Source organism: Diadema antillarum, unplaced genomic scaffold (assembly GCF_040938485.1).
Source record: "Diadema antillarum isolate AM-2024a unplaced genomic scaffold, OU_Dant_1.0 scf00000057, whole genome shotgun sequence".
Classification (NCBI taxonomy): Eukaryota; Metazoa; Echinodermata; class Echinoidea; order Diadematoida; family Diadematidae; genus Diadema; species Diadema antillarum.
Window position 1 is genome coordinate 1,691,191 of NW_027270946.1, and position 16,890 is coordinate 1,708,080.

At 36.9% G+C, this 16,890-nt stretch overlaps 1 protein-coding gene across 1 annotated transcript; it reads left to right on the forward strand.

Moving 5' to 3' along the window:
• Nucleotides 1-5,998: 5,998 nt before the first annotated feature.
• On the forward strand, nt 5,999-16,044 carry LOC139715851 (SIN3-HDAC complex-associated factor-like). Its single transcript, XM_071627386.1, is given in 7 exon segments — nt 5,999-6,086; nt 8,297-8,425; nt 11,115-11,191; nt 11,193-11,261; nt 13,148-13,367; nt 14,033-14,192; nt 15,221-16,044. Coding segments are annotated over 6 exon segments (1,032 nt in total). The 5' UTR covers nt 5,999-6,086; nt 8,297-8,337; the 3' UTR covers nt 15,639-16,044.
• The last annotated feature ends 846 nt before the right edge of the window (nt 16,045-16,890 follow it).

Genomic DNA, 16,890 nt, shown 5'->3' on the forward strand with positions numbered 1-16,890 from the left:
TGGTGTTCCGCAAATACAAAGAAAAACACTAATGATAAAATTATTAAAAATCAAAACAATAAATCATGATAATTATGTGAAAAATAAGTTGGAGGTATAACATCGAGGCTTCAAACACAACGTATACTGGTGACTAAGAAGTACAACGTGAAATAAATGGTGATAAAGCCTCAAAACAGTAATATTAAACCATGCTATATAGTTGTGTTAAGATTGGTAGGTATAAAGAGCTTCAAATGCCGCGTCCTGTGAGGTGAGTTTTATAAAGCATATTTTCCCAAGTGAAAAGACATATTCATGAAATGATTACGTTTGACTTTAATAATAATTATGGAGGATTATACCTATGCTTCAATTTTTTGGATAGATGAATTTGGTCGTAAGCTTTGGCTATGAGAAAAACAAAACTTTATTATATTCATTACAATCATTATTTTACAATCATTTTTGCAAAAGTGGCCATAAAATGAAGTTAGTTTAATGTGAAGACATGATACGTAGATCGGTGATATGGCTACACCCTCGATTGTCGAGGGATCTTGTTGAATGAGCGCACTTAGTGAGCCGCGATCAATAATATTCCCTTTTCTGGGTGAGACATTACAACAATAAACACGTTGTGGCGCACATATCAATTTTGGTGACCCAATCGGGTCACCAAAAAATATATTTCTTTTTTTTAAATAATTATAATGGTGCCCCGGATGGTAGCCCGGACGACATTTGGCTCTGAGACACCATGAGCCACCGCAAAAAGTTAACAATGTCGAGCCTTGCTTAATGTTTTTAATCTCAAGCACCATTCCACGATATGTTTAGTTGGCCTCCATAAAATATATAGAGTAAATATTACAAATGTATTATTCATGGCTGCTTATCAGCGTAGATATTACACTTTTATTTTGGGGTACATCTTGAGCAAAATTCATTTTTTTTTTTGGTATAAACATAAAATAAAATAAGAGTTGGATTGTTTGACGTTTTACAGATGATTTTTTGTTATCTCTCCTCTGCCCCAATTTGGTACATGTATCATTAGCAAAGTCAGCCACGATCTGAAACGTTTCATCTGTTTGAAAGCTGTATACAATGAGTGTGAATGCCCAAAAAATAATAGTCATGATATTGTATGTATGATGCAAGGTTATTTTTTTAATGATTATTACCTCGGCCCTTCCTGGTAACATTTTTCTCAATGATATCAATCGTCAGCGTCTAGTATATATTCAATTGAGTTTTGTGGCTTGACTAAGTCAAATCATAATTGGAATAATAATATAATAAAGGAATGAAACTCATGTATATATTCCAATGTACCATATCAACAATATTCAGGTTGTTAACAACTTTGGCTCCTTCTTAATAGCGTAAAGACATCCTCCATGGAAACACTAAGATTTTTTTTTCTTTGTTAAAAGTGAAGAGTCTCTACCCATCAAAGTCTGAAAAGCTATAGAAATAGATAAATTTTAGCATACTATATTTTGGGACATGATTATTCGTGGACCTTTCCATGAGGCATTAATCGATACAATCCAGGGGCGGATCCAGTAATTCTGTAAAGGTGGGGGGGGGGGGGGGGCGGCGCAACTAATATTTCTGGTGCCACTTCCGGGTTTCATTTCTATTTTCTTTTTATTTCTTTTGTTATTTAACGAAAAATAAAGGGGGCGTGCCCCGCTTACGCTCCCTCTGCAGATCCGCTACTGCTATATGCCAACTATACAATTACACTTCTTAATAAGTTATTTCACTGTGGGTCTTGGAGTGGTTCAGGAGTTACCTTAAAATTATCACAAACAATAATTTGTCCTCATCAATGGTCAGACGTCTACTAAGATAGTGTCAAAAATGTATATGGTGTGTATACCTGAAGGAAGCTTATCCTTGGACGTCATTTATTTGTATACTCTGTTATATTAACGACATGTCAAACTCATCAAGTGTGTGCTTTTTTAAAATCTTGTTCCGATGCTGATATGGGAATTGATATATACTTTATTGCGAAAAATTACTTCAGATAAGTGTTAACAAATTATTAATAAATCTTTTCATTTTAAAGAAAAATCGTTGCGTTACTCCATGAAAAAATTTTCCTGGACGATACAGTAAGTTATATAGGAGAAGTCTCTCCGATTGAGTATTTTCTATTTCAAAATGAGTTATAGCTTTGTAAGTCTTAATTTCATATCCCTTTCTTGTCACCATCGTTTATCGTCTTCTACAACTCCTCTCTAATGAATAATCTCATATTTTTGTGAGTCTATACTATATCTCGTGCTTTGCGTGCCCTGGTTTTGACCATATTGATATCCTATTCCTTCTCCCTTTTTTCTGTCCACTATAAAATTATTGTAGTCTTTTTCTGACATTCATTCCACGCTTTTCCTCCTATTCTTTACCAGAGAGCTGCATGTCTTGTGTTTCTGTGTGTATACTTTCTTTTCTGTCTCACATTTGTTTCTTTTATTTTTGAGCAAAAGACCTAGTTTTGTCAGTTTTGTAATTAGATTTTTATTGAGGGGAATGCAAATTATACAATCCCTGCTTTTTAGCAGTTCCCTCTTTTTCCAATTGACAATTTTCTTTCGGTATTTGTCGTGAAATTTACATTATTGTATCTCAAGCCACACAGTTGTTTGTTTTTCATTACATTATCATATTTTTATGTGTATTCAATATTATATGGTTATATATTGTTGGAAAATACGAAATGAAATTTATATTATAGGTTTGACTCTTGAAAGCAAATTTAATCGGAATTTTCATTTTGATTCTCTATATCGCACTATCTCTGAAATCTCTTTAGGCGTTATGAATAAAGTCAAATTTTGTTTTCCTATACAAATGCTCTTCTAGTGTTACATTCAACTTTTTTGTCATGACATACTCGCCTCACAAAGAAACACTGCATATTCCTCATAACATCATATTATTTGTAATGGATCAAGGAGATGCCATATAATGGTGTTTTATTTCATGTAAATAACATTTTAAAGATAAAAGATTTATGCCGCTTCCACTTAGGACGCTTTTTATGTACAAACTTACTAATCATTCTCTCCCTGTCGTGTTTGATTTCATGTTCGTTAAAGATAAAATGGTTCACTCATAATATTATAATTATCATACCCGGCAATCCAATGGATTCCACTTGCCATTCACTCAGACTCTTTTGTTTTTTGTTTGTTTGTTTTTGTTTTTGTTTTTTTTTTTTTTGGGGGGGGGACAAATCTATACTTTTTTCCATGGCCGTAAATATTTGAATTCTTTCGATAATAGTATAAGAGAAGTTTTAAGTTTAAATGCTTTTACTTTCAAAATCACGATTAAAAAACAGAAATTCCCATGGACGAATGAGCTATACTTTTATAAGCCCTATAATTTCAAGTCTATTTAATTGTTCTGAACTGATCGTTTATTGTATACTATAGTAGCCCATCTCACAGTCTCAGGTATTATAACTAAGGACACCTCGATGCGTCCTTACCAAGTATCTCACGTGCTTTGGCTTAGACATTTCCACTTCTTTTGCTTCGCCCTTTCCCATGTCCTCTTTTATAGCCTAGTTATTCCCCCTGATTCGGATTTTCATAATAATGTAATGTCATGACATCATACCGATTCATTGTACTCGGAACAACGTTAATAGCATGGCCAGCGGAACCGGCCCCCTATTTTTTTTTTTTTTTTTTTTGGCACCATACACAGGAAAAAATAAGGTGTCACCACTTTTTGTTTTGTTTTGTTTTGTTTTTTTTTTTACCCCGGAAGTGCGTATAAGTGGCACACTAGAAAGAAATAGATAGAGACCTTGAAGTGTGAACACGGTAAGGTAATGTTTTTGGGCTGAAGACCTTTATCTACTTATTTATTCATTTATTCATCTATTTATTTATTCATTTATTTATTTACTTACTTATTCATTTACTTATTTATTTATTTATTTATTTATTTATTTATTTATTCATTTATTCATTCATTCATTTATTTATTTTGCTTGTCAGCATAAGAAACCCGAAAGTGGAAGGAGAAAGATGAGGTGAAGACCCTTTTTTTGCTGAAAAGGGCCTGCAGGCTATAGTTTACTATTCCAATGTAAGTCCCCTTTCCATTCTCTTGTATGTTTGAGAGGAATTTGATTCGATTCATAGTTATCTGATGTATAAATCCTACTTACTTCACCGTGATATCTTTTCATGACCTTTTATGTTCCCTTAATTAATTCTAACTTCTGTCTCTTCTCTTTATTCGATTTTTTTTTGTATGTGAATCTGTTTCAGTGATTATTACTGTACTCGTAAATCCATATGATACTGTAATTTTTTTAGTTTTAATTCAATGTTCTTCATATGGAGATCTAAAACATTCAAGCTGCATCACGTTTTGCTTTGAGTTATATAAAAATGTTACTGTTATTGTACGAGATATTTACAGTTGCTGATTTGTATCCTTACAAAGTTTCATTGAAAGAGTACATATTTCTTTCAGAAAATGAACAAAGTGGAAATAAAAAAAGATCTATATATAGTGTCAGTACATTAACGAAAAAATCACACAGCATGGAATCAAAGAAACAAATACACTCAGCAAAAAAAAAAAAGTTAACACTTTCGAGTTCACATTTTTCACAGAGAATTTTAATGAAAATCTAGGCACTATATCCCATATCAAAGGTAATCTAATCAGCTATCACCCAAGTAGGTTAAAACAAAGGCCTGATGGAAACTTTATACGCATGAGTGAACACATTCATTTTGTCCTCCAAGACGCAAAAGTAAAAATCGCAAAAATTGACATGTTGTTTTGCACTTTGCAAAAGTCCATCAAGATAGCTATGATAATAGAACACCAGTTTAACAAAACGAGACACCTGAATGAAATGATAATACATGTAATAAGTTTTCATTCTCTTTATCACTTTATAACCTCAAACAAAAGCAAAGTGGAAAACTAAGGGGAAAAATATGAATTTCTGTCAGCCCAAACTTCAAATGGCATATTGAGTAAAGGCATAAAGACGATTCAATGAAAAGAATTTCTTACGTTCATTCTTTATATACTAATTCAAGAATTCACGAGACAAATATAAAAACCAAATATGATTTACAACTTGCCTAATTCAAACAAAAAATCAAAAGCTGCATTGTTGATATTGCATCTTTTCTGATCTTAGTTGAATTTTAATTTTATTCAATTTGATTCTTCATTTACCTCCATTACTTTTTTTAGCCTTTATTGATCTTTGGGGCTTCGAAGATATGATAGAGATCATAGGTATACTTTTGCTACTTAATTCATGTCTCTTATTGTGTTTAATTCATTGTTTTTTGTTCTTATTGTTATGGAAGAGCACTTACGCATGAATGAGAACTTGATAATTTTTTTTCTCAAATTTTACTTTTGTGCCTTAGAAAAGAAAAACAAAGGTGCTCACTCGTGCGTAAAGTTCCCCTTTTTGTTGACATACCAGGTTTATAGCCAATGAAATTATCTTTAATATGATATACAATTCATTAACTTTCAGTCAAATATTCTATGAGAAATATAAAGTTGAAAAATTGTTAACTTTCTTTGTTTGCTGAGTTTATAAGCAAAAAAAAAAAAATCAGGCCACTCTCCTGCTAGCGACGCCTCCTGCCTCGGTCTTTTTTTTTTTCTTCTTCTTCTTCTTCTGATTAAGTCTGCCTTCTTCAATAGACTGATTACTAGTAGGTCATAAGTTCCCCCAAAAATGAACATTGTTTTGTCTTTATTTTGGTTATCGATATCGCGAAGATCAAGCTTCGCGAAGCGTCGAGTTTGAGATGAGCAGCCACTAGAGCAAATACTACATACTGTTAAAATACAAGTTGTACGTACAGCCTCCCTGTACAGATGTAACGTCGCATTTCTCGATCGATCTACTCATAAATCTCCGACTCAAGTTTCAGATCGATCAAAAAGAAGCAACGCTCCTGCCCCGTTGAAGAATGATGAGTTCATTTTTAGAAGGGAAATTGTCAAGTTTGCCAGTTATACTGAAGAAATAGAGCACTTGTTTCGTCTAGTGCAGTTTATTATCTAGCTGTTAAGAAGTAATCACGGTAAGACACTTTCTGCTTCATTATTTTTCTTCAAAAAACACGCGATCATGTTTGGTTGAAAGAGAATGAACGTGTGCCCATACTCTTGCACGTGGATGGCAATTTTACCGGCATTCTACAGCGGTCACAACGAGCACCGTGAAGAAGCGAGAGCTCTGGGCAGTCATGTCGGCAGGTTACGCGTGCTGCTGTGTCGTGCCTGTGTACAGTGTGTGTATGTGCATGTGTGTGTAATGCGTCGTGCGGTATACTCACAACCTCACACTTACAACTTGTACTTCATTCATGAGGTTTTTCCAGGGTTTCGGAATACTGCCGTGCCTGACATGGCCCATCAACGATATGTCCTGGTACGTGTTACTCGCACCGCCATTTTCGTGCCATGTCTTTCTCAGCCTCTCATAAAAATCTTTGTTTCATCTTCCTGTCTGTTTTTCTCTTCACCCGGAAACGAGAGATTTCCTGACTTGCTTGGAAGTTTACTGTAGTGTGGTAGGGGTACCAACAAAGAATCGGCATCCAGAAATCGGGCCCTGCTGGGGGTCTTTGTTCGCGTGCCTGGCTCGTGCCGCTCGCGAGCGGAGGGTCCAACAAAGCCAGATTAGAGCGATGTGGCTGGGTCCTTGTAAGGCTTTCTTCTCTCAGCCGCTTTGTCCCAACAAAAATCGTACTGAGGATTTATGGGAGTTAGCCTGGTCCATTGAATCTATAATGTATGCAGAGGAGGCTGTCAGATCTGTTTTGTTTGGGCATCTTTGTCCCAGCAGTTCGGAGGAGTACCACCACCAGTAGTGGTAGGGCACTGTACCAGTGACAGTGCAGAACAGTTTTGGTGGAGGACTGAGTCGGGTTGGTTGTCTACATCGGGTATCTCTATGACTATGTCGAGGTGTTCCAAGTAGATTTCCAACGGTTAGAGAGTCTTGTTTAGTTTGTTCTGCTGCAGAAATAGATGGATTAGCATCTCCGTGAAATATCTTTCACATTGACCTTGTCTCTGTAAGTAGACATTATCATTATTTGATGTTTATCACAGTAGGAGCCTACTCAGTAGATTTGTGTAGTCGTAACTCTCAATCTCACCCTTCTAAAACCATGCAATCTATGTTATGTAAAATGAAAGTCCTGCTGTTTGTTGTGTATAGTGTAATGTAGAATCATAAATTGAAACTGATTTTACTGAGCACCGTGTTGTCAGTTTTCATTTCATACTTTCACTCTTCTTGCCAAGTGAGTAAAGTATAAAGGGCTGACTTGAATACACTGCAATGCTGTTCGGTGGAAGTGTAAGTCACACAAATTACAATTTAACACAGTCATGTTTGTTTATTTTTGTATTGATACATGTACAGATTTAGGTCTTTGTCTATTATGGTATTGGCCTATATGTATATTATGATCTCTGTTTTGCAGGTCAACACACCTTTCTATCAGAAACAACTTTCATATGACAAAGTGGACATCTGGCAAATCTCCTTTGTAAATTACACTCTAGTTTCAGCCAATCTTTTTGCTCTTTGTTTGTTTACAGTACAATAAGACATTATGCTTAGGGTAATTTGTATGCAGTATTTTGGGACAGTAAAGGTAAGGAACATGTACAATGAGTACAATATCAATTTGGAATACATGTACACTTGTAGGTTCTCAGATATGCATGTGTATGTGAATCTATTGTAAAATTATATAAACTCATCTGGCACAATTTCCTCAAGACTTGTTGTCAAAAGGAGACCTGAGGCTGTGATTGTGCATTTCTTATGCAATAAGGCACTGAACTTCTGTTTTTAGAGCCACTTTGTGATATTATTGTTAGTAGTGTTACAGCTTCACTTACAAATATACATGTGCATTGTACCTGTAGATCTACTGGCTGTAGGAACAGCAATAGAGACTGTGGATGGGGGAAAACAGTACAATGCATTGTGCAGTGTACAGTATGCTTGTATAAATCTTGTACATGTTGATATGTACAATACATAAAAAAATCTCGTATGACATTCATTTTGTATGCCTTCGCAGATTTTTTTTTATTTTTTATTTTTGCTCACCAGTCTTAGAAACAGTGTTAAAGCCTGCATACATTTACAAAAAAATTTACATGCCCAAATTCAGCAAAATTTCTTCTCTGTTTAGTGACATGTACAAGGTTGTATGCATGCATAATGTGTATGATTACTATTTATTAATCACCTTTAATTGCTCTACAGCTTTCCTTTCTGTAGGTCCAAGACCACTTCCAAATTGGACCATGTTCACATTCCACCGCCCAAAGATCTATCGTAGTGTGGCTGGTTGCTGCATTTGCAAGGCCAAGTCATCAAGCTCAAGATTTACAGGTGTGTGTGTGTACACATGTACATGTGTACAAGTATGTTTTGTTTTGGTTTGTCTTTTGTTTTGTTTTGTTTTGTTTTGTTTTTTGTTTTTGTTTTTTTTCGGGGGGAGGGGGTGGGGGTGGTTTTGCATTGGTCATATGTACCTGTAGATTTATGTTTTGTTTTGTTAAGAGTAGTTACCCTCATTTATGAAACACTACAGGAGTTATGAAGTAGAAATACAGGTATGGGATCAATAAAGCTTTTGGTGTTGACTCATGTGAACATGCACAGGTCACACAGTCAATCAGTGGTTAGTTAGAAATTCAGTGGCTCTTTCATGTAACGGGAAAATGCCCTTGTGGACTCGTCTTGATTTTGCTTGTGGGCACCGATCATTGCATTTGCTGGTGTGCTTCATCAGGGGTGGATGCAGAAATTCTGTAAAGGGGGGAGGGGGGCATTTCAAAATTAAAGAGGGGCGCATGCAGTCCCTCTATATTTCTTTTCATTTCTTTTGTTTTAATAAAAGAATAAAGGGGGTGCAAAAAGTTTGGTTTTGGTATGGAATCCACCCATCCGTAGCTTGGCAAGCTGTGGCTGTTTACATCCATTGATACTCAAAGAGTTAATAAGAATGACATTGAAATCAAAGAATGTTGTCCTTTTTCCAAGCATAAGCAGGAGGCATTCTATGAATACAGTGTAGTTGAAGGGTGATTTTCAAATATTCATACTGTAGCTCTTTGTCATACAATATCATTTTATTTCATGGAAACTTGAGAAGACTTGCTTAGATATGAAGATTGCATCACTCGCCGAAAAGTGGCATCTTGATCTACCGTCTTACCAGACCAAGCGTGAAGAAGTACTCTCCCCAAAATTTCTACTTTTTTAGTACAGTATTCCGTTTCCTATATTTCCCTCCCCCCCCCCCCCCCCTTATTTTAGATGGGTAAATAAACATGGATTATTGTACAGTGTTTGAAGGTACAGTACATTGTACTTCATGAGTTGACAGATTTTGTAGTTTGGCAACTAAAAGATACAGTAGCATTCAGAGATGATGAAGAGGAATGCAAGAAATGCAAGTTGCTCTGGCATTAATACCTGGTGCTTATATCACATTATTTTGTTCCGTGAATGCTGATCCCTCACAGCTGCTTGGTTGTGAGGTTCAAGAAAAAGCAATTGAGAATCTTGTTGCAATTCTGTGGATGACAAAACAGAAAAGCCACCTACGTAATAAATTACAGAATGCACTGTAGCTCATAAACTGTTCCGCTACGTGCACATCAAATATCTAAAAAGCAGTGACAAAGTACTGAGACCTTCTAAATTTTGCCCTCACAAAGAAGAGCTACTTGATGTTCACCTCTGTCACATTGTCTTTCTTATTCCCACCCACCACAAATTGATAGTATCGGGATATCACGTCTGTGAGCACATAGTGAATACATTGTGAGGACAGTTTTATGCTGGTAATGTAGCACGTACAGTACATGCATATTGCAGGTTGCCTTGAATATGGTGTTCTGAAAGTGTTAGTATTTTTTGCCTTTCTTTCTTTCTTTTTTTCTTTTTTTTTTTTTGGGGGGGGGGGGGTTAAAATTTATGTTGTTAGAGTGCAGGTTGTGTGCTTTCTTTCTGTATACAAAGTTCTTCTGAACTTGACAATAGTGTCTGTGTACAATGTGCATGTACCTGCAAGTCAATCGAACTGCTATTCAAATGTAGTGCATCCATTTAATGCCTCAGTGATGCTATACATGGGCACAGTGCATTTTGTGAGGGCTCATTACACTTCCTTTTGAAGTTTGCAAATGGTGGGCAAATGCTGACAGTGATGTATATGATTGCTTATGAAAAGTCTGAAAAGTGCAGAAAATGGTTTGTCTATTTTTAGCTGAATGTACACTGTGGTTTGTACGTGTGAAAGGTCTAAGTATAACCACAAAGCTGTTGAGCGCTAATTTTATCTTACACTCTGTGAACTTCAATCTGGAACTTTAAAGACATGATTCACACACTTTCATTACTTCAAAGTTCATGCACTCAATAGAATAATCAATACATTCATACACACTGTACAACAAGGAAGCGGAATGGCACATGCTAATAGTATCCAGTGATGATTCTAAAATGTCTCAATAGGAGATATGTGAGATGACCCTTAAAATCTGTAAGACAGACGTGTATGGCAAGTATAATTACAGTGTATGCTGTTGCAGCATATCAATAACTTGCAGTAGAAATGTACTGTATATGTGAACAAGTACAACTGTCAACGAACACAATGCAGGCATAAATGACAGGAAGAAAAGAGAAGCATGCAGATACAGCACTTGCTATACTTTTGTGACCAAAAAGCAAAATGACAATACCCGGTAATAATTTTATAAAAAAAAACAGTCCTAGCCGCGTACGGTGTAAATGCTTGAAACTTGAGTTTCAAGAATGAAATATTTGTGCTAATTGTTTGAACATTACAAGTTATATACTAGTAATTCTAAACTTTGGAGTCTCAGGTACTAGTTGACATTCATCAGTGTTCCTTCTGATGCATATTGTTATTACAGTGCACAATACATACATGGTATATTTTCTTTCAACTTTGCATTACTTCGCATTTAATACTGTTTATCCTTGCTAGGAATCACACTAAATCATGTATTCTTCTTGTCACTGAATACTTCAACCCAACTCACAGACAGCAAGAAGTATGAGACGGAATTCAAGAATTGCTTCAATCTGACCGAGGGACAGAAAAGAACAGGGGAGATCTGCAAATGCCTGTGTCCTGCTCATCAAAAGGTGGAAGAAGCTGCCAAAGGGAACCGAGAGGAACTGGAATCATGTCAGTGCACACTGAATTTGCGTCGGTCTTTTTCTCACACCATAAATGTCAACATATTTCTCTCGCGATTAATTCTTTTTTTTTTAGCTGAGCATATATAGAACATATTCACTGGTTTTTGCATTCGCGCTGCACAATTGTCAACCAGTTCAAAATGTGCAGACAAAATTGTGAAGATATATTTGCCAGTTGTAGAATTGTAGAAGCCAAAAGTAGCATGATATACGTAAAGATTGATGTACTCTGAAAATTTCCGCATTTACAGCATGTTTCCCTCAGTGGCAGGAAATAAGACTGCAGTTCACTGTTCTCACACAAATTCTAATCAGATGTTGAGCCCATTACTTCCTAGAGTAATTTTGATGCACACATTATCATCTTTTCTTGATTAAATTAGCAACTCTCAATCATGCCATGTACCATTAAATCTGCACAAAATCAGAAAAATAAGCAGAGATTTGTCCATTTGAGAGAGGAACTGGAACTTAAAATTCTTTCAAATGTGTTGCCAAAATAATGATCAATTGGGAATCTAGCAACTGAGAGGCTTTTGAAAGTCTGCAACCAAGTAAAAGATGACATGTGAGCATACAAGGGCACATAAGTTGCTACTCTACCTTATGAAATATACTGTACACTACAATTAGGAATATTGACAATCAGAAGAATGACACATCGGACGAAACTATAGAAACATCCTTAAAATTTTCATTTTTCTTTTTCTTTTTTACTTGACTTGTTAATTCATTTAAGTGCACAGGCACTAATAATACCTGTCTTTGTACACTAGTGGTTACGGTAGTTTTGATGAATGTGCGGTACTTAGATCAGATACAGTTGGACACGAAGCAATTTTACTTCCTTAACAGAGTTCATTAAAGGCTTTTCCTGTTCGTAAGTATTACAGTGTGTATGCCGCACTAACATGAACATTTCCTTGTTACAGTCTAATAATCATACACAAAATAATGATATATTATCATTAAAATGTGAATTTATTTTCACAATCCCTTCACTTATTTCCTTTCTTCTCAAATGGATAGATAGTTTTCCCCCAAATGCTTTACCAATTACTTTCTAATTTTTCTTCCAAATGTTATACCTAATGCTGACAAAAACAAGTCAGTTGCTGTTTTTGGACAGACTGTGGGTTGGGGTTAATACATAACATTGTAATTCAGTCATGATTATACATTGCCCATGTATAAGTCAGTATATCTGCAAAACAAACAGCACACAATGGGTCTCAATCAAAAGGGTCTCTACTCTGTATGAAAAAGTAAAGTCACAATTATACTCTTGAATGTTTTGAAGACATGCATTTGAGGCCAGTGAACTCTGATGAATTTGTTAGCATGAAAGGTCATGACCTCTGGGCAAACTGGACAGCTTGCCTGAAAATTGCATCATAGTTTGACTGATATCTATATGTTATTGCTCAAATGTCATGTACATTGTAATAAAGATGTCAATGCAAATTTTAGTAGAATTCATCAAACTTCATATCATGCATCTTAACTCTGCGAGTGATGTTAAAAGGGATTTCAACTAGAGTGAATCAAGGGTGAGCAGGTAAGTTTACTGGCAGGGCTAACCTCAAACACAACTTAAGACATACATGTGTTGCTGCTTGCTAATGTTTCTCTCATTTGGATATATGTTGTACTTGGGCACTGCCACAGAAATAGTACAGAGTCAAATAAACAAGAGCACTTTCTTAAATAGGAGGGGCTGTTAGTGTAGATGACATTAAACTTGCTAGCAAATGCACATTGTTTCTAGGAATTGAAAATATTGTATAATTTTCCATCTGATCCTAAATATGGATTGTATTTTCCAAAACATTTTGTTAGCCACTACCTACATAATGTCTAATCTCCATTCAGGTTGTCGATGCGAGGGCGGGGCCTGGAGGCAAGTCTCAGCTGAGGCAGAAGTTGAAGACGCAAAAGGGCGGCCCGACCACTTCCTTCTCCAACAATTGCAACAACAACAACCCGGCCCCCTTGCCGGACCACGGCTGGAGCAGTCGCCGCCACAAGCGCAGGCACTCCGAGAAGAAGAGGATGAACCTGCTGGACGGACTGAGATCCAGAAATCCTGAACGTGAGAGCATATCAATGTTTGTGCATTTGCGGGTTTGTGTCTGTGTGATTTTGATGCGATAAGGTGTCTGTATACTGTATATGCCATATATTTAGCGAGTCTAAATTTTCACGAATTGGGACTTTCCGACAATTTTGTGAGTGGTTAAATTTGCGATTGGGATGTACAGTGATGAACAGAAAAATGTAAGTGTGCACGTCACATTCGTGTCGGGGATCAGAGTTTATATTTTTGTGTGAAGGGGGGTTTGCAGATAGCACCAGACTCACGAAATTCATGAAAATAAATACCTTGTGAAATATAATGGCATATACAATACTTCGTGCAATTTGATCACAGATCAGTCCTTGCAAAGTTTATGTAGTTAACTAAATTCCAAGTTTTAAAACTTTCTCTGGCAGTCTGTTGTGCCCATGAAAAACTGACTCCTTGTTGAGTATGAAATTGTTTGAAGTGTTTGCTTTCTTTCATCATACCAAGCTGCCCATCTACACTGATGTAGGTATTGCTTGCATTTAAGAGCAATCTTGTGTTGATTCTCTTACTCAATCACATGTGCTGTGATATCAGAAAAATCCCCTTTCCCACTTACATCAGTCTCCTGCAGTTAATTCAAAATCGATTTAAATTGTTTACCACTGACATTTCTTGTGATCTTGGCACAGCGGAGGACGCTTCTCCACCCAGCCCGACTCCAAGTGATGCATCGGAAACATCAGTTACATCGCGCACTGGGTCCAGGTCGGGGTCGTCGATATCCTCTGACTATCTGGATGACCTGCCCCCTCTACTGGCATCAATCATTGATACCACGTATTGGAAAATGTAAGAACTTATATTTGAGCCCGTCCTAGCTACCACTTGTATCTGGCAGCAGCCACCTAAAATGTTTGCCCATATTGTTCTGTTTCACTGTGTGTTGTGACTGCTGATCTAGAATTGAGCGCCATCAGTCAATATCCTGATTTCTCACATACAAGTCCATTTAGGGAGCAATAAATGCACATGGTAAGATAAAAATGAAGTTCAAACAAATCTTTCTTTCCACCTTGTTTATTTCTTACATAGAGAAGAATTGGTGATGTGAAATAGACTTTTTGTGTAGACATGCATGGTGTGGACAGAACACACACTGGAGCAGTGGCGGATCCGGGAAGGACTGCAACCGGCGCACACCCCCCCCCCCCTTCATTTTTTGTTGAAACTAAAGAAATAAAAAGAAAAAAATGGGGGGGGGGGAGGGGTGCGTGCGCCCCCTCTTTACGGAATTCCTGGATTCACCTCTGCAGGAGTACATTAGAAAACCACAAGTACAGTACAGGCCTATTAGAATAGAATTGCCAGTCAGCGAATATGTGCATTAAAGTGTACAATCACCAGTAATAATCGACTCCCGTTGAGATTCTTCATCTGTGTGTGTACTTCTTAAAAATCAGTGATAAAACTGTACAGAATTCTTTATGGCGATCCCCAAATATATCTCGATAGGGCCAGCCTTCCCATTTCATTATCCCCACACTAATTGGTCTTTGAATATTTCTGTAGCAAAGGGTTTTTATCAGTAATGAAGGAATGTTGCACCAATATCAGACAGCTGCAAGCATACATGCAATTTTTGCACACCATAACATCTGCAGAACATGATATATACGTGTATATGCGTTTTTACTCATGTACACATTGATGACTCTTATAACAATTCTTAATTTCGCCAAGTACAAAATGATGAAATTGGTTATTGATTGCGGCAGCTTTTGTAAGTATGTGTATAGATGCAACATTGACTGGCTTTGCTGTGTGTTGTTGACAAACGTTGTTTTTTTCCGCTCCCTTCTCATCCCAAAACCTCACAGGGAGAAGGTCTGCTGTGGCACGATTTTCAAGGGCATGCACGGTGAAATCATGGTCCATCCTCAGCTGCTGTCACCTTGCCTCAACTCTTGTCTCGGTTCACCGGTCAAGCAGACACCCTCCTCCTCACCCCGGCAACCCCCTGCCGAATCCACTCAGCGGTCGGCGGGGGAAACCCCCTCCCACGCCGCGTCCAGCATCCAGTGCAGACCCGGGGGATCGCCCGCGGACCTGGCAATCAGTAAGCGAGGCTCGCGACAGGACAGTCTCGGCAGTGATGGGTCGCGTGACGGCTCGGAAGGTGATGACCTGGACATGGTGCATTCCAGTGGGGATGAGGTTAAGAGGCCGAATGCCGCGGAGAGCGTGGTCAGTAATGGCATTTTGGAAAGCTATTCGGTGGTTCAGCAAACAATCTGAGAGTATTGCCCACCAGTCAACAGTGTTTGACTGAAAAAGTATCCACACCTTGTCTCATTCCAAAGCAGGGTAATACAGTGGTTTGTTTGTAGGCTTCAAAAATGTTGAAGGGGGTAAATCTCTACCCGGGGTTTAAACGAATAAGTCAAAATATTAATTCCACAGCCTAAAGCCTAAAGCCAAAGGAGGGATAATAGGGGTGCAGGCATTGATCAAGTTCACAAGTGTCGTGCCAAGCTAGCACCCATGATCCTAAGGACAGCTGATTCAGATTGGGTGAAAAAGAAAGATAGCTCTTGTAGAATTTTATTATGCATTTGAAAGATTCTAAATACCTTACAGTTGTATTTTGTAGTGCAATAGATACAGAATGTCCCCATGTTCCTTCAGAAAATGGAAGGCTGCATACTTGTTATTGAATTGCTGGTAGTAAATCAATGGGCTTTATATCTAATCAGAAGTAATTGCAATTCTGTTTTTTACTGTGGAATCAGATAGGATCTTGAAGTTTTACATTGGGGATGCAATCTGCTCATTATCTAAAAGTCATAAAGAAGTCAAACAGAGTGAAGAATTGCCTCATTATGCCAGCTGGAGCTTTGAAAGGCAGATGAATTGATTATTCATTTGAATTTCTATCAAAGTAATTTTGTGAGAGAAACAAAGCATATAATAATTTTTAGTAGACTTTTCAGTATCAGCATATTTTTTTAATGGATTATTACAATGAGGAATTATTATTTCTTTTTTAAATAGAAATCAGTTGTGGTAGTCATAAATAGACATGGACATGAGAAATAGTTCATGTTTTTTTATGAATATTAGGATTTTTAACTTCACACACTGATATTTACTGAGATATGAAATGATTTATCTTTTATCTGTTGTAATTTTTCTGAGAATTTTGTGGTATAACTCTCCTGCCTCAGTCTTAAAACAGCAATATTATGATTCGCTGAACTTTGATGGCTCGCTTGTGCTTGCATCAAATGTTATCAATGAAATTTGTGAATGCAATTCACAGAGAGAGAGAGAGAGTGTGAGAAAGAGATTTGCATTGCGATTGGACATATTTTTTTAGTATAACATATGACAGAAAGGCTAAATCTTTTTATTCAAAAAAATTATTTTTTGCTCTATTTATTGCCAGAGTGGACATAGTGGACAGAAAGAATATGGAAAGAGAATAGAAAGAGAAGGACTTAAGATGTGTAGATATATGTAAATGTTGTTTTTGTCACTGAACCAGTGA